Source organism: Petromyzon marinus, chromosome 79 (genome assembly GCF_048934315.1).
Source record: "Petromyzon marinus isolate PM22_M1 ecotype Great Lakes invasive population chromosome 79, UKy_Petmar_22M1.pri1.0, whole genome shotgun sequence".
NCBI classification, from domain to species: Eukaryota; Metazoa; Chordata; class Hyperoartia; order Petromyzontiformes; family Petromyzontidae; genus Petromyzon; species Petromyzon marinus.
The window spans coordinates 22090544-22109410 of NC_133745.1; the positions used below are offsets into that span (position 1 = coordinate 22090544).

The following is an 18867-nucleotide window of genomic DNA, read 5'->3' on the forward strand; positions in this document are numbered from 1 at the left end:
TCTGCTGCTTCTGCTGCTGCTTCTGCTGCTGCTTCTGCTGCTGCTGCTTCTGCTGCTTCTGCTGCTGCTTCTGCTGCTGCTTCTGCTGCTTCTGCTGCTGCTTCTGCTGCTTCTGCTGCTGCTTCTGCTGCTTCTGCTGCTGCTTCTGCTGCTTCTGCTGCTGCTTCTGCTGCTTCTGCTGCTGCTTCTGCTGCTGCTTCTGCTGCTTCTGCTGCTGCTTCTGCTGCTTCTGCTGCTGCTTCTGCTGCTGCTTCTGCTGCTTCTGCTGCTGCTTCTGCTGCTTCTGCTGCTGCTTCTGCAGCTTCTGCTGCTGCTTCTGCTGCTGCTTCTGCTGCTGCTTCTGCTTGGCAGTTGGAGGCAGTCGCCCTCCAACAACAACGGAGGGCGGAGGAGCGACGCTCACAACAACGAGCGGAGCGCCGGGTGGCTAAGGCACAGCGGGTTGGCACAGTAGGGGGCACAGGTGGTGCATCAGCCAGTCATCTCAGTCAGTCGACCCGTGGCACCTGGGTCTGCCCCGTGACCTCCTGCCAACGGGCGTTTGACACTTCACGTGGCCTCAGGGTGCACATAGCCTGGCACAAGCGTCGTGGTGACGTCACCGCCACTTAGTGGCGAATGGCGGTTGTTGTTGTTGTTGTTGTGTGACTGTGTTTGTGTCTGTGTGTGTGTGTGTGTGACTGTGTGTGTGTGTCTGTGTGTGTGTGTCTGTGTGTGTGTGTCTGTGTGTGACTGTTACTGTGTGTGTCTGTGTGTGTGTGTCTGTGTGTTTCTGTGTGTGTCTGTGTGTGTGTCTGTGTGTGGAGGAGAGTAGGTGAGTGTTGGCACAGTCGGGGATACAGATGGTGGTGCATCTACCGCTCATCTCAGCCAACCCATGGCACCTGCTGGGGCTGACCAACTCACCCACTCACTCACTCACCCACCCACTCACCCACTCACTCACTCACCCACTCACTCATCCACTCACGCACCCACTCACTCGCTCACCCACTCAACTCACTCACCCACTCACCCACCCACTTACCCACTCACGCACCCACTCACTCGCTCACCCACTCACCCGCTCACCCACTCACCCACCCACTCACTCACTCACCCACCCACTCACTCACCCACTCACTCACTCACCCACTCACTCATCCACTCACGCACCCACTCACTCGCTCACCCACTCACTCACTCACCCACTCACCCACCCACTTACCCACTCACGCACCCACTCACTCGCTCACCCACCCACCCACTCACTCACCCACTCACTCACTCACTCACCCACTCACCCACTCACTCACCCACTCACCCACCCACCCACCCACTCACCCACCCACCCACCCACCCACTCACCCACCCACCCACACACTCACCCACCCACCCACTCACCCACCCACCCACCCACTCACTCACCCACTCAGTCACCCACTCAGTCACCCACTCACTCACACACTCACTCAGTCACCCACTCAGTCACCCACTCACTCACACACTCACTCACCCACTCAGTCACCCACCCACCCACCTCGTGGTGGTGGTTATAATAAAGTGGCTCAGTGACATCGTCGTCAGCTTTAACGTAATCACAAACACCATTGACAAAATCATCGCCATCAGAATCAACGTCATCGCGAGCGCATTAACGTAATCGGAACCCAATTAGAATGCACAACATGAGCATAACACATCACTGCTAGCATTATCTAACCACATTAACATAACCACGGTCACATTAACATAACCACGATCATATTAACATAACCACGATCACATTAACATAACCACGATCACATCGACATAACCACGGTCACATCGACATAACCACGGTCACATTAACATAACCACGGTCACATTAACATAACCACGGTCACATTAACATAACCACGGTCACATTAACATAACCACGGTCGCATTAACATAACCACGGTCACATTAACATAACCACGGTCACATTAACATAACCACGGTCACATTAACATAACCACGGTCACATTAACATAACCACGGTCACATTAACATAACCACGGTCACATTAACATAACCACGATCACATTCACATAACCACGGTCACATTAACATAACCACAGTCACATTAACATAACCACAGTCACATAAACATAACCACGGTCACATTAACATAACCATGGTCACATTAACATAACCACGGTCACATTAAAATAACCACGATCACATTAACATAACCACGATCACATTAACATAACCACGGTCACATTAACATAACCGCGATCACATCGACATAACCACGGTCACATTAACATAACCACGATCACATCGCCATAATCACGGTCAAACTATAATCACGATCGCATTACCAACCACGATCACATTAACATAATCACGTTCACATTAACATAATCACGTTCACATTAAAATAATCACGATCGTATTAACACAACACCCACGTGCATTTCCATTGACGAAATCACCATCACGTGAACACCACCACCGCTACCACCACAACAAATAATCATCGTCATCATCGTCATCATCATGGTCATCGTCGTCATCATCATCAGCATCGTCGTCGTCATCGTCATCATCGTCATCATCGTCGTCGTCATCATCATCGTCGTCATCATCATCATCGTCATCGTCATCATCATCGTCATCATCGTCATTATCATCGTCATCATCGTCATCATCGTCATCATCGTCATCATCATCATCGTCCATGTGAACAAAGCAGCGGATAAAAACTAATTAACGATTTGCACGCGAAGTGAAGTGAGTCAGGCTGAGTGAGTCAGGCTGAGTGAGTGAGTCAGGCTAAGTGAGTCAGGCTGAGTGAGTCAGGCTAAGTGAGTCAGGCTGAGTGAGTGAGTCAGGCTGAGTGAGTCAGGCTAAGTGAGTCAGGCTGAGTGAGTCAGGCTAAGTGAGTGAGTCAGGCTGAGTGAGTCAGGCTGAGTGAGTCAGGCTGAGTGAGTCAGGCTGAGTGAGTCAGGCTGAGTGAGTCAGGCTGAATGAGTCAGGCTGAGTGAGTCAGGCTAAGTGAGTCAGGCTGAGTGAGTGAGTCAGGCTAAGTGAGTGAGTCAGGCTGAGTGAGTCAGGCTAAGTGAGTGAGTCAGGCTGAGTGAGTCAGGCTGAGTGAGTGAGTCAGGCTGAGTGAGTCAGGCTAAGTGAGTGAGTCAGGCTGAGTGAGTGAGTGAGTCAGGCTGAGTGAGTCAGGCTCAGTGGGTCAGGCTGAGTGAGTCAGGCTGAGTGAGTCAGGCTGAGTGAGTGAGTCAGGCTAAGTGAATCAGGCTAAGTGAGTCAGGCTGAGTGAGTCAGGCTGAGTGAGTCAGGCTAAGTGAGTGAGTCAGGCTAAGTGAGTGAGTCAGGCTGAGTGAGTCAGGCTAAGTGAGTGAGTCAGGCTAAGTGAGTGAGTCAGGCTGAGTGAGTGAGTCAGGCTAAGTGAGTCAGATTAAGTGAGTGAGTCAGGCTGAGTGAGTGAGTGAGTCAGGCTCAGTGAGTCAGGCTGAGTGAGTCAGGCTGTTCTGAATCCAGCGGTACTCATCTCCCGTACAGAGTCTGCATCCCACGCTGCACGGGCCTCGGATATCTTGTCGAGAACCCACTACACACACACACACAGTCACACACACACAGTCACACACAGTCATACACACACACAGTCACACACACACACAGTCACACAGACAGTCACACACACAGTCACACACACACAGTCACACACACAGTCACACACACAGTCACACACACAGTCACACACACACAGTCACACACACACACAGTCACACACACACAGTCACACAAACAGTCACACACACAGTCACACGCACACACAGTCACACACAGTCACACACACACAGTCACACACACACACAGTCACACACACACAGTCACACACACACATTCACACACACAGTCACACAGATACACACAGTCACACACACACACAGTCACACACACACAGTCACACACACAGTGACACACACACACACACAGTCACACACACAGTCACACACACACAGTCACACACACACAGTCACACACACACAGTCACACACAGTCACACACACACAGTCACACACACACACAGCCACACACACAGTCACACACACACACAGTCACACACACACAGTCACACACACACAGTCACACACACACAGTCACACACACAGTCACACACACAGTCACACACACAGTCACACACACACACAAAGTCACACACACACAGTCACACAAACACAGTCACACACACACAGTCACACACACAGTCACACACACAGTCACAAACACACACAGTCACGCACACACACAGTCACACACACAGTCACACACACAGTCACACACACAGTCACACACACACACAGTCACACACACAGTCACACACACACAGTCACACACACACAGTCACACACACACAGTCACACACACAGTCACACACACACACACAGTCACACACACAGTCACACACACAGTCACACACACACACAGTCACACACACACAGTCACACACACACAGTCACACACACAGTCACACACACACAGTCACACACATACAGTCACACACACAGTCACATACACACAGTCACACACACAGTCACACACACACACAGTCACACACACACACAGTCACACACACACAGTCACACACAGTCACACACACAGTCACACACACACACAGTCACACACACACAGTCACACACACACACAGTCACACACACACAGTCACACACACACAGTCACACACACACACAGTCACACACACACACAGTCACACACACACAGTCACACACACACAGTCACACACACAGTCACACACACACACAGTCACACACACACAGTCACACACACAGTCACACACAGTCACACACACACAGTCACACACACACACAGTCACACACACACACACAGTCACACACACAGTAACACACACACAGTCACAGTCACACACACAGTCACACACACACACAGTCACACACACAGTCACACACACACAGTCACACACACAGTCACACACACACAGTCACACACACAGTCACACACACACAGTCACACACACAGTCACACACACAGTCACACACACAGTCACACACATACACACAGTCACACACACACACAGTCACACACACACAGTCACACACACAGTCACACACACAGTGACACACACAGTCACACACACAGTCACACACACAGTCACACACACACAGTCACACACACACAGTCACACACACACACAGTCACACACACAGTCACACACACACACAGTCACACACACAGTCACACACACAGACAGCCACACACACAGTCACACACACACACAGTCACACACACACACAGTCACACACACAGTCACACACACACACACAGTCACACACACAGTCACACACACACAGTCACACACACAGTCACACACACACAGTCACACACACAGTCACACACACACAGTCACACACACAGGCACACACACACAGTCACACACACACACAGTCACACACACAAAGTCACACACACACAGTCACACACACACAGTCACACACACACAGTCACACACACACACAGTCACACACACAGTCACACACACAGTCACACACACACACAGTCACACACACAGTCACACACACAGTCACACACACACAGTCACACACACACAGTCACACACAGTCACACACACACAGTCACACACACAGTCACACACACACAGTCACACACACAGTCACACACACAGTCACACACAGTCACACACACACAGTCACACACACAGTCACACACGCACAGTCACACACACACAGTCACACACACAGTCACACACACAGTCACACACACACAGTCACACACACACACAGTCACACACACACAGTCACACACACAGTCACACACACACAGTCACACACACACACAGTCACACACACAGTCACACACACAGTCACACACACACAGTCACACACACAGTCACACACACACAGTCACACACACAGTCACACACATACACACAGTCACACACACACACAGTCACACACACACAGTCACACACACACAGTCACACACACAGTGACACACACACACACAGTCACACACACAGTCACACACACACAGTCACACACACACACACAGTCACACACACACAGTCACACACACACAGTCACACACACAGTCACACACACACACAGCCACACACACAGTCACACACACACACAGTCACACACACAGTCACACACACACACAGTCACACACACAGTCACACACACAGTCACACACACAGTCACACACACACAGTCACACACACACAGTCACACACACAAAGTCACACACACACAGTCACACACACACAGTCACACACACACAGTCACACACACACAGTCACACACACAGTCACACACACAGTCACACACACACACACAGTCACACACACAGTCACAAACACACACAGTCACGCACACACACACTCACACACACACACAGTCACACACACACAGTCACACACACACACAGTCACACACACAGTCACACACACACACAGTCACACACACACACAGTCACACACACAGTCACACACACAGTCACACACACAGTCACACACACAGTCACACACACAGTCACACACACACAGTCACACACACAGTCACACACACACAGTCACACACACAGTCACACACACACAGTCACACACACAGTCACACACACACAGTCACACATACACACAGTCACACACACACAGTCACACACACACACAGTCACACACACACAGTCACACACACAGTCACACACACACACAGTCACACACACAGTCACACACACACAGTCACACACACACAGTCACACACACACACACAGTCACACACACAGTCACACACACAGTCACACACACACACACAGTCACACACAGTCACACACACAGTCACACACACACACAGTCACACACAGTCACACACACACAGTCACACACACACAGTCACACACACACACAGTCACACACACACACAGTCACACACACAGTCACACAGCCACACACACAGTCACACACACACACAGTCACACACACACAGTCACACACACAGTCACACACACAGTCACACACACACAGTCACACACACAGTCACACACACAGTCACACACACACAGTCACACACACACAGTCACACACACACAGTCACAAACACACAGTCACACACACACAGTCACACACACACAGTCACACACACACACAGTCACACACACAGTCACAAACACACACAGTCACACACACACACAGTCACACACACACAGTCACACACACACAGTCACACACACAGTCACACACACACAGTCACACACACACAGTCACACACACACACAGTCACACACACACAGTCACACACACAGTCACACACACACAGTCACACACACACAGTCACACACACACACAGTCACACACACACACAGTCACACACACACAGTCACACACACACACAGTCACACACACACAGTCACACACACACAGTCACACACACACACAGTCACACACACACAGTCACACAGACACAGTCACACACACACACACACAGTCACACACACACACAGTCACACACACACAGTCACACACACACACACAGTCACACACACACACACAGTCACACACACACAGTCACACACACACAGTCACACACAGTCACACACACAGTCACACACACAGTCACACACACACAGTCACACACAGTCACACACACACACAGTCACACACACAGTCACACACACACAGTCACACACACACAGTCACACACACACAGTCACACACACACACAGTCACACACACACAGTCACACACACACAGTCACACACACAGTCACACACACACAGTCACACACACACAGTCACACACACAGTCACACACACAGTCACACACATACACACAGTCACACACACACACAGTCACACACACACAGTCACACACACAGTGACACACACACACAGTCACACACACAGTCACACACACAGTCACACACAGTCACACACACAGTCACACACACACACAGTCACACACACACAGTCACACACACACAGTCACACACACACACAGCCACACACACAGTCACACACACACAGTCACACACACACAGTCACACACACACAGTCACACACACACACACAGTCACACACACAGTCACACGCACAGTCACACACACAGTCACACACACACAGTCACACACACAGTCACACACACACAGTCACACACACACACAGTCACACACACAAAGTCACACACACACAGTCACACACACACAGTCACACACACAGTCACACACACAGTCACACACACAGTCACACACACACAGTCACACACACAGTCACAAACACACACAGTCACGCGCACACACAGTCACAAACACACACAGTCACGCGCACACACAGTCACACACACAGTCACACACACACAGTCACACACACAGTCACACACACACAGTCACACACACACAGTCACACACACAGTCACACACACACAGTCACACACACACAGTCACACACACAGTCACACACACACAGCCACACACACAGTCACACACACACACACAGTCACACACACAGTCACACACACACAGTCACACACACACACAGTCACACACACAGTCACACACACACACAGTCACACACAGTCACACACACACAGTCACACACACAGTCACACACACACAGTCACACACACACACAGTCACGCACACACACACAGTGACACACACACACGGTCACACACACAGTCACACACACACACAGTCACACACACATTCACACACACACACAGTCACACACACACAGTCACACACACACAGTCACACAGTCACACACACAGTCACACACACACAGTCACACACACACACACAGTCACACACACACACAGTCACACACACAGTCACACAACAACAACAACCGCCATTCGCCACTAAGTGGCGGTAACGTCACCACAACGCTTGTGCCAGGCTATGTGCACCCTGAGGCCACGTGAAGTGTCGAACGCCCGCTGGCAGGAGGTCACGGGGCAGACCCAGGTGCCACGGGTCGACTGACTGAGATGACTGGCTGATGCACCACCTGTGCCCCCTACTGTGCCAACCTGCTGTGCTTTAGCCACCCGGCGCTCCGCTCGTTGTTCTGAGCGTCGCTCCTCCACCCTCCGTTGTTGTTGGAGGGCGACTACCTCCAACTGCCCAGTAGCATCCTTCACGAGCCTCCTCCACAGAGGCCGATCTTGACACCGCTGGTACCAGTCACCGATTGGGAGTTGTGGGGGTGGAGTGTCCGATGGTACAAAATACCCAGGCAGGTGCTTAGTTTTGGTGGGGCTGATGGTAAGGCCCCACCTCTTAGTGGCACGCTCCAGTCTCAGCAGCAGCGTCTCCAACTCCTCCTCTGATTGAGCAGCTATTACCAAATCATCAGCATACATAACATGGTTGAGCAATAGGGAGCAATCCCTTGACCGCACCCGGGCATCGATCAGCCTCCCATTATATCTGTACCATATGGAGATTGCCCCGGTACAGCTATTGAAGGCTTCACGAACTACGTGGTCAAAATAGATGTTAAATAATGTGGGAGCCAGAGGACATCCCTGTCGCACCCCAAGGTGTACAGGAAATGGCTCTGACTCCCGGCCACGTAGTTTTACCCGGGCCCGCTCACCATCATGAAGGTCCTTAATGATCGTGAGCAGAGGGTCAGGTACTCCAAAAGCACGAAGAACGACCCAGAGCCCAGGCCTACTGATGGTATCATAGGCCTTGACCAGGTCAATAAAGCAGAGATGCAGGTCTTGTTGGAATTCCCTACACCTTTGCTGTAGCAGACGGACAGAAAATATGGCATCTGTGCAGGACCGCCCTTTCCTGAAACCGCATTGGGGCTCCGCAAGCCTCTCCTCAGCGTGCCTGGCAAGGCGATGCTGAATAATCCTTGCCAGGACCTTTCCCGGCACACTGAGGAGTGAGATGCCCCTGTAGTTGTTACAGTCTGTGCGGTCCCCCTTCTTAAAAAGGGGGACCACCAGGGCATCCTTCCAATCCTGCGGAACCCGTCCAGTGGTCCAGACTGTTGTTATGATGTCATATAGGGCAGTCTGTGCACAAACGCCACCCTCCCTCAGCATTTCGCTTGGGAGATCATCTCTGCCCGCTGCCTTTCCTGGTCTCAGACTCCGGATCGCCTTCAGTACTTCCTCAGCAGATGGAACCTCAGCCAGCCACTCACAGGGGGTGACTTCTTCCAATATTTGAGGCACCGCAGCCTCAGCAGGGTCATCCTCACTTTGTGCCACGATGTTTTCCTGGCTGAGGGATTTTCCCTCCCCCAGGACCTCACAGAAATGCTCAGCAAATCTGCAAACCTGTTCCTGGGGGTCGGAGATTGGATCACCGTTTTTTCTCCTAATGATGGTAGTAGGTGTGGCGCTGCAGGTTACTTTTTGATGGAGTTAAATAGAGATTTGTGATCACGGGCCACTGAGGCAGACTCCATCTCCTCAGCAACCCGCGACCACCACCCATCCTTGCAGCGCCTCACGGCTCTCCGAACCTCCGAGCGAAGGCTGCGGTAAGCCTCCTCATTCTCTGACGTGGGATTCTGTAGCCGATAAGAGTGGGCCTGTCGCTTTTTCTCAACCATCCTGAACACCTCCTCTGTCAGCCAGGGTCTCTGGGGAGGTCTGGACCGCGTACCTAAAGCAGCCATTGCAGCTGCATGAGTCACAGTCCTAAACCTCGCCCATTTACCCCGACATCAGGAGGAGTCGGGGACGATGCCAAACCCAGCCGCAAGCGATGATGAAATTCTCGCTTGCAACTTTCATCAGATAACTGAGACCAGGCCACTTTAGGTCGGAATGGGGTCCTGGGTGTACACCCACCACCAGAGTGGAAGAATGGCAGGCGCATCTTACAGATGACTAGTCGATGGTCAGAGGGCAGATCAGCTCCACGGTAGGTCCTGGTGTCAAGGACATGGGCTCGCATCCGCTGGTCCGTCACTATGTGGTCCAGCAGATGTTCTTGCTTGGACCCGGCATGCATCCATGATGTTGTGTGGATGCGCCGATGCCGGAACAGCGTGTTGGTAATTACAAGCCCATGGGCTGCACAAAAATCTAGCAGCCTCCTACCGTTGCTATTGAGCTGATCTGGCCCATGCCCTCCAATAACTCCAGACCAGGTGCCAGTATCATGACCAACTCGGGCATTGAAGTCACCCAACATGATGACTCTATCCCGAGGGGCCACTTTAGCCAGCACCTGTGACAGGAGGTCATAGAAGGCATCTGACTCATCGGCTTTGCCTGCATCCCTCCACGGATGTTCATCTTCGGTGGGGGCATAAGTAAGCACGACCACCATTCCTCGCCTCCGGTTGATGGGAAGGCGAGCCCAAAGTAGCCTGGGGCTTACAGCTTCCCACACCTCACCGCCACGCTCCCACGCCCCCTTCATTCTTTTGTTCAAAAGAAGAGCCACACCCTGTTGTTTGGCAGTCTGCTGCCCCGAGTAGAGGACTGTCCACCCCTCATGGTGGCAGGAGCCAGAGCCGGTCCACCGGACCTCCTGAATTCCGCATAGATCCAGGCGGTACCGGTCCAGCTCCCGACAGAGGAGTGGCAGCCTCTCCTCTGCAGTGAGCGTTCGAACATTCCAAGTGGCCACCCGTAGTGGCTTTTTGCTGTTTCTGGAGTAGCCCCGAGGGTAGGTATTCAATCTCCTGGCTCCGCCAATTGGGGTTTGGCCAGGAGACGTCATAGACGCCTGGCCCCCCGGGGCCTCCGGCACAAGCTTATTAGTTACATATTTCAGTTTAACTCGTGCTTTCGTGGTAATTAATTGAATGTGAAGGGGTTACCAGCCCCCGTTTAGCCCCTGTGGTGGACACAGACGCCATGAGGGGAGGAGCCAATAAAAATTGGATCTCCCCCCACAGCACTGTCCACGACAGAGTTGCCCGTCCGGCACCGCGAGGAGGTAGGAGGTTGTTTTGCCGGACTCACACACAGTCACACACACACACACAGTCACACACACACACACACAGTCACACACAGTCACACACACACAGTCACACACATAGTCACACACACACAGACACACACACACAGTCACACACACACAGTCACACACAGTCACACACACACACAGACACACACACACAGTCACACACACAGTCACACACATAGTCACACACACACAGACACACACACACAGTCACACACACAGTCACACACACACAGTCACACACACACAGTCACACACATAATCACACACACACAGACACACACACACAGACACACACAGACACACACACACAGTCACACACACAGTCACACACACACAGTCACACACACACACACAGTCGCACACACACACAGACACACACACACAGACACACACACAGACACACAGACACACGCACAGTAACACACACAGACACACACACACAGACACACACACACAGACACACACACACAGACACACACACAGACACACACAGACACACAGTCGCACACAGACACACACACACAGACACACACACACAGACACACACACACAGACACACACACACACACAGACACACACAGACACACACACACAGTCACCCCCCACCTGAGCGGCATGGTGACTGTGCAGGGTCACAGTCTCGTGGGTGCGCAAGTTCACGCCCACACGGCGAGCCTCCTGCAACAACAACAACAACATCAACAACATCAACAACATCAACAACAACATCAACAACAACAACATCAACAACATCAACAACATCATCAACATCAACAACATCATCAACAACATCAACAACATCATCAACAACAACAACAACATCAACAACATCAACAACAACATTGTCAACAACAACATCAACAACATCGTCAACAACAACATCGTCAACATCAACAACAACATCAACAACAACATTGTCAACAACAACATCAACAACATCGTCAACAACAACATCGTCAACAACAACATCGTCAACATCAACAACAACATCAACAACAACATTGTCAACAACAACATCAACATCAACAACAACAACAACAACATCAACAACATCGTCAACAACAACAACATCAACAACATCATCAACAACAACAACAACATCAACAACATCAACAACAACAACATCAACAACAACAACATCAACAACATCAACAACAACAACATCAACAACATCGTCAACAACAACATCAACAACAACATCGTCAACAACAACATTGTCAACAACAACATCAACAACATCGTCAACAACAACAACATCGTCAACAACAACATCAACAACATCATCAACAACAACAACAACATCAACAACATCAACAACAACAACATCAACAACATTGTCAACAACAACATCAACAACATCGTCAACAACAACATCGTCAACATCAACAACAACATCAACAACAACAGTGTCAACAACAACAACTGCAACATCATCAACAACATCAACAACAACAGCAACATCATCAACAACATCAACAACAACAGCAACATCATCATCAACATCATCAACAACATGTCAATGTGATCGTGGTGATCGTGGTGATGATGGTGATGGTGGTGATGGTGGTGGTGATGTTGGTGATTTTGGTGATGGTGGTGGTGATGGTGGTGATGGTGGTGATGGTGGTGGTGATGGTGGGGGTGGTGGTGATGGTGGTGGTGGTGATGGTGGTGGTGATGGTGGTGGTGGTGATGGTGGTGATGGTGGTGGTGATGGTGATGGTGGTGGTGATGGTGATGGTGGTGATGGTGGTGGTGGTGATGGTGATGGTGGTGATGGTGGTGGTGATGGTGGTGGTGATGGTGGTGATGGTGGTGGTGATGGTGAAGGTGGTGATGGTGATGGTGGTGATGGTGGTGGTGATGGTGGTGATGGTGATGGTGGTGATGGTGGTGGTGATGATGGTGATGATGGTGGTGATGGTGGTGGTGATGGTGGTGGTGATGGTGGTGGTGATGGTGGGGGTGGTGGTGATGGTGGTGATGGTGGTGGTGATGGTGGTGATTTTGGTGATAGTGATGGTGGTGATTTTGGTGATGGTGATGATGGTGGTGGTGGTGATGGTGGTGATGGTGGTGGTGGTGATGGTGGTGATGGTGGTGGTGGTGGTGATGGTGATGGTCGGGGTGGTGGTGATGGTGGTGATGGTGGTGATGATGGTGGTGGTGGTGGTGGTGGTGATGGTGATGATGGTGATGATGGTGGTGATGGTGGTGATGGTGGTGGTGGTGATGGTGATGGTGGTGATGGTGGTGGTGGTGATGGTGGCGATGGTGGTGATGGTGGTGGTGATGGTGGTGATGGTGGTGGTGATGGTGATGGTGGTGATGGTGGGGGTGGTGGTGGTGGTGATGGTGATGGTGGTGATGGTGGTGATGGTGATGGTGGTGATGGTGATGGTGGTGATGGTGGTGGTGATGGTGGTGATGGTGGGGGTGGTGATGGTGGGGGTGGTGGTGGTGGTGGTGATGGTGGTGATGGTGGGGGTGGTGGTCGTGATGGTGGTGGTGAAGGTGACGGTGGTGATGGTGGTGATGGTGCTGATGGTGGTGGTGATGGTGGTGATGATGGTGGTGATGATGATGGTGATGATGATGGTTATGGTGGTGATGTTGATGGTGGTGGTGATGATGATGGTGATGATGATGGTGATGATGATGGTGATGATGATGGTGATGATGATGGTGTTCTGGCTGCGAGTGGTTGACTTCACATCACCGTGTAGATGGTGGTGATGATGGTGATGGTGGTGGTGGTGATATTGGTGGTGATGGTGATGATGGTGGTGATGATGATGGTAATGGTGATGATGATGGTAATGGTGATGATGATGGTGATGGTGGTGATGGTGGTGATGATGATGGTAATGGTGATGATGGTGATGGTGGTGATGATGATGATGATGGTGGTGATGGTGATGATGGTGATGATGGTGATGGTGGTGATAGTGGTGGTGATGATGATAGTGGTGGTGATGGTGATGATGATGATGGTGGTGATGGTGATGTTACCTTGAGGGTGATGGTGGTGATGGTGGTGGTGGTGGTGATGGTGGTGATGGTGATGGTGGTGATGATGGTGGTGATGGTGGTGATGATGATGGTGATGATGATGGTGATGATGATGGTGATGATGATGGTGATGATGATGGTGATGGTGTTCTGGCTGCGAGTTGTTGACTTCACATCACCGTGTAGATGGTGGTGATGATGGTGGTGGTGATGGTGGTGATGATGGTGGTGGTGATGATGGTGTTACCTTGAGGGTGATGGTGATGGTGTTCTGGCTGCGAGTGGCTGACTTCACATCACCGTGTGGATGGTCCCACTCAGTGTTGTACTGGTCCAGCAAGTCCTTGGTGATGTACATCACCCTCCTGACATCACCATCATCATCATTATTAACATCATCATTATTAACATCATCATTAACATCATTAACATCATCATCATTATCATCATCACCATCATTAACATCATCAGCATTATCATTAACATCATTATCATTAACATCATTAACATAATCACCATCATTATCATCATCAACATCATCATCAACATCATTATCACCATCATTAACAACATCACCATCATCATCACCATCATCATCATTAACATAATTAACAACATCAACATCATTATCATCAGCATCATTAACATCATCAACATCATCATCACCATCATTAACAACATCACCATCATCATCATCATTAACATCATCATCATTAACATCATCACCATCATTATCATCATCAACATCATTATCACCATCATCATCATCAACATCATCATCATAATCATCATCACCATCACTAACATCAACTTCATCATCACCATCATTAACATCAACTTCATCATCACCATCATCATCATTAACATCATCATCAACATCATCATTAACATCATTAACATCATCATCAACATCATCATTAACATCATCATCATTAACATAATCACCATCATTACCATCATCACCATCATCAACATCACCATCATCATAATCATCAACATCATCATAATCAACATCATCATCATCATCATCACAATCATCACCATCATCATTAACATAATCATCATCACCACCATCACCACCACCACCATCATCACCATCATCACCACCACCATCACCACCATCACCATCACCACCACCATCAGCACCACCTTCACCACCACCATCACCACCACCACCATCACCACCATCACCACCATCACCATCACCACCACCACCACCACCCCCACCTGCTGGTGATGAAGAGAGACTTCTTCATGTTGGGAGCCAGAGCCACGTGGGAGCGGTACTCATCAGTCATCCCGTAGCGTCCACCACTCACCCTCTGGGGTGTGTGGGACAGCGGGGTGAGTCACCCACTCACTCACTCACCACTCACTCACTCACCACTCACTCACTCACTCACCCACTCACTCACCCACTCACTCACCCACTCACTCACTCACCACTCACCCACTCACTCACCCACTCACTCACCACTCACTCACTCACCCACCCACTCACTTACTCACCCACCCACTCACTAACCTACTCACTCACTCACCCACCCACCCACTCACCCACTAACTCACTCAATCACTCACCCACTCACCCACCCACTCACCAACTCACCCACTCACTCACCCACCCACTCACCCACCACTCACCCACTCACTCACCACTCACTCACCCACTCACTCACCACTCACTCACCCACTCACTTACTCACCCACCCACTCACTAACCTACTCACTCACTCACCCACTCACCCACTCACCCACTAACTCACTCAATCACTCACCCACTCACCCACCCACTCACCAACTCACCCACTCACTCACCCACCCACTCACCCACCACTCACCCACTCACTCACTCACCCACCCACTCACTCACTCACCCACTCACTCACTCACCCACTCACCCACTCACTCACTCACCCACTCACTCACTCACCACTCACTCACTCACCCACCCACCCACCTCACCCACTCACCCACCCACTCACTCACCCACCACTCACCCACTCACTCACTCACCACTCACCCACCCACTCACTCACTCACCCACTCACTCACCCACTCACTCACTCACCCACCACTCACTCACCCACCCACTCACTCACCCACTCACTCACTCACTCACCACTCACCCACTCACTCACTCACCACTCACCCACCCACTCACCCACTCACTCTCTCACCCACTCACTCACCCACTCATTCACCCACTCACTCACTCACCAACCCACTAACTCACTCACCACTCACCCACCCAGTCACTCACTCACCCACTCACTCACTCACTAACTCACCCACTCACTCACCCACCCACCCACTCACAGACCAACCCACTCACTGACTCCCCCACTCACAGACCAACTCACTCACCCACTCACTCACTCACTCACCCACTCACCCACTCACTCTCTCACCCACTCACTTACCCACTAACTCACTCACCCACCCACTCACTCACCGACCAACCCACCCACTCACTCACCCACTCACTCACCCCCACTCACTCACCCACTCACTCACCAACCCACTCACTCACCACTCACCCACTCACCCACCCACTCACCCACTAACTCTCTCACCCACTCACTCACCCACTCACTCACTCACCCACTCACTCACCAACCCACTCACTCACTCACCACTCACCCACCCACTCACCCACTTACTCTCTCACCCACTCACTCACCAACCCACTCACTCACCCACTCACTCACCCACTCACTCACCGACCCACCCACTCACTCACTCACCCACTCACTCATCCACTCACTCACCGACCCACCCACTCACTCACTCACCCACTCACTCACCCACTCACTCACCGACCCACCCACTCACTCACTCACCCACTCACTCATCCACTCACTCACCGACCCACCCACTCACTCACTCACCCACTCACCCACCCACCCACTCATTCGACCACTCACCCACTCATTCACCCACCCACCCACTCAACCACTCACCCACTCACTCACCCACTCATTCACCCACTCACTCACCATAGCGAATGTATTCACCTCCCCCGGTCAATAGTAACATTTACAATGCCAGTTTATTTACCGATACCTATCAATGGCACTAAATCGAACTAAGATAAGACCAGCCATTGGAAAACCTAACATCGATAAGCTTAAGATGGCAGATCTGATACCACTAATAATGCACAATTAGAAAGGATACCACACATAAGGATATCCATTGAAAATGATACCACTGATAACACTAAACCCTTCAAAATACCTCACATAAGGATACCCATTGAAAACGATACCACTGATTAACACAACACCCTTAAAAAGCATACCACACATAAGGATAGCCATTTAAAATGATACCACTGATAATACTACACCCTTAGGAAGGATACCACGCATGCGGATACCAAATGAAAATTATACCACTGATAACACAAAGGATACGACGCATAAGGATACCCATTTCAAATCATACCACTGATAATACTACACCCTTAGAAAGGATACCACGCATAAGGATACTCATTTAAAATGATACCACTGATAATACTATACCCTTAGATCGGATACCACACTTAAGTATAGGCATTAAATATTCTAAAAGAAACCGCGCATAAGGATACCCGTTGTAAATTATAGTACTGATAAGGCTCTAATTAAAATGAAGGACATCCATTGTAAGCACTTAGTATTGGTAATTATCCATACAATATGAAAAGATACCACACATGAGCATGCAAGTGGAAACCCCAACAATGTCTGTGTGTGTGTGTGTGTCTGTGTGTCTGTGTGTGTCTGTGTGTGTGTGTGTGTCTGTGTGTGTCTGTGTGTGTGTCTGTGTCTGTGTGTGTCTGTGTGTCTGTGTCTGTGTGTGTGTGTCTGTGTGTGTGTCTGTGTGTGTGTCTGTGCTGGCTAAA

General features: G+C 50.5%; 1 protein-coding gene across 1 annotated transcript in view; it reads right to left on the minus strand.

The window, feature by feature from the left end:
- Positions 1-1554: 1554 nt before the first annotated feature.
- The window catches only part of LOC142907466 (intermembrane lipid transfer protein VPS13A-like), a 42812-nt gene continuing 25499 nt past the window's right edge, over positions 1555-18867 (minus strand). The window contains exons 3-6 of the mRNA XM_076057015.1: positions 16203-16297; positions 15223-15340; positions 12570-12641; positions 1555-3568 (exon numbers count right to left, since the gene is read on the minus strand). Coding sequence (XP_075913130.1) covers positions 3479-3568; positions 12570-12641; positions 15223-15340; positions 16203-16297 — 375 coding nt within the window. The 3' untranslated portion in view covers positions 1555-3478. The remainder of the gene's footprint in view (positions 3569-12569; positions 12642-15222; positions 15341-16202; positions 16298-18867) is intronic.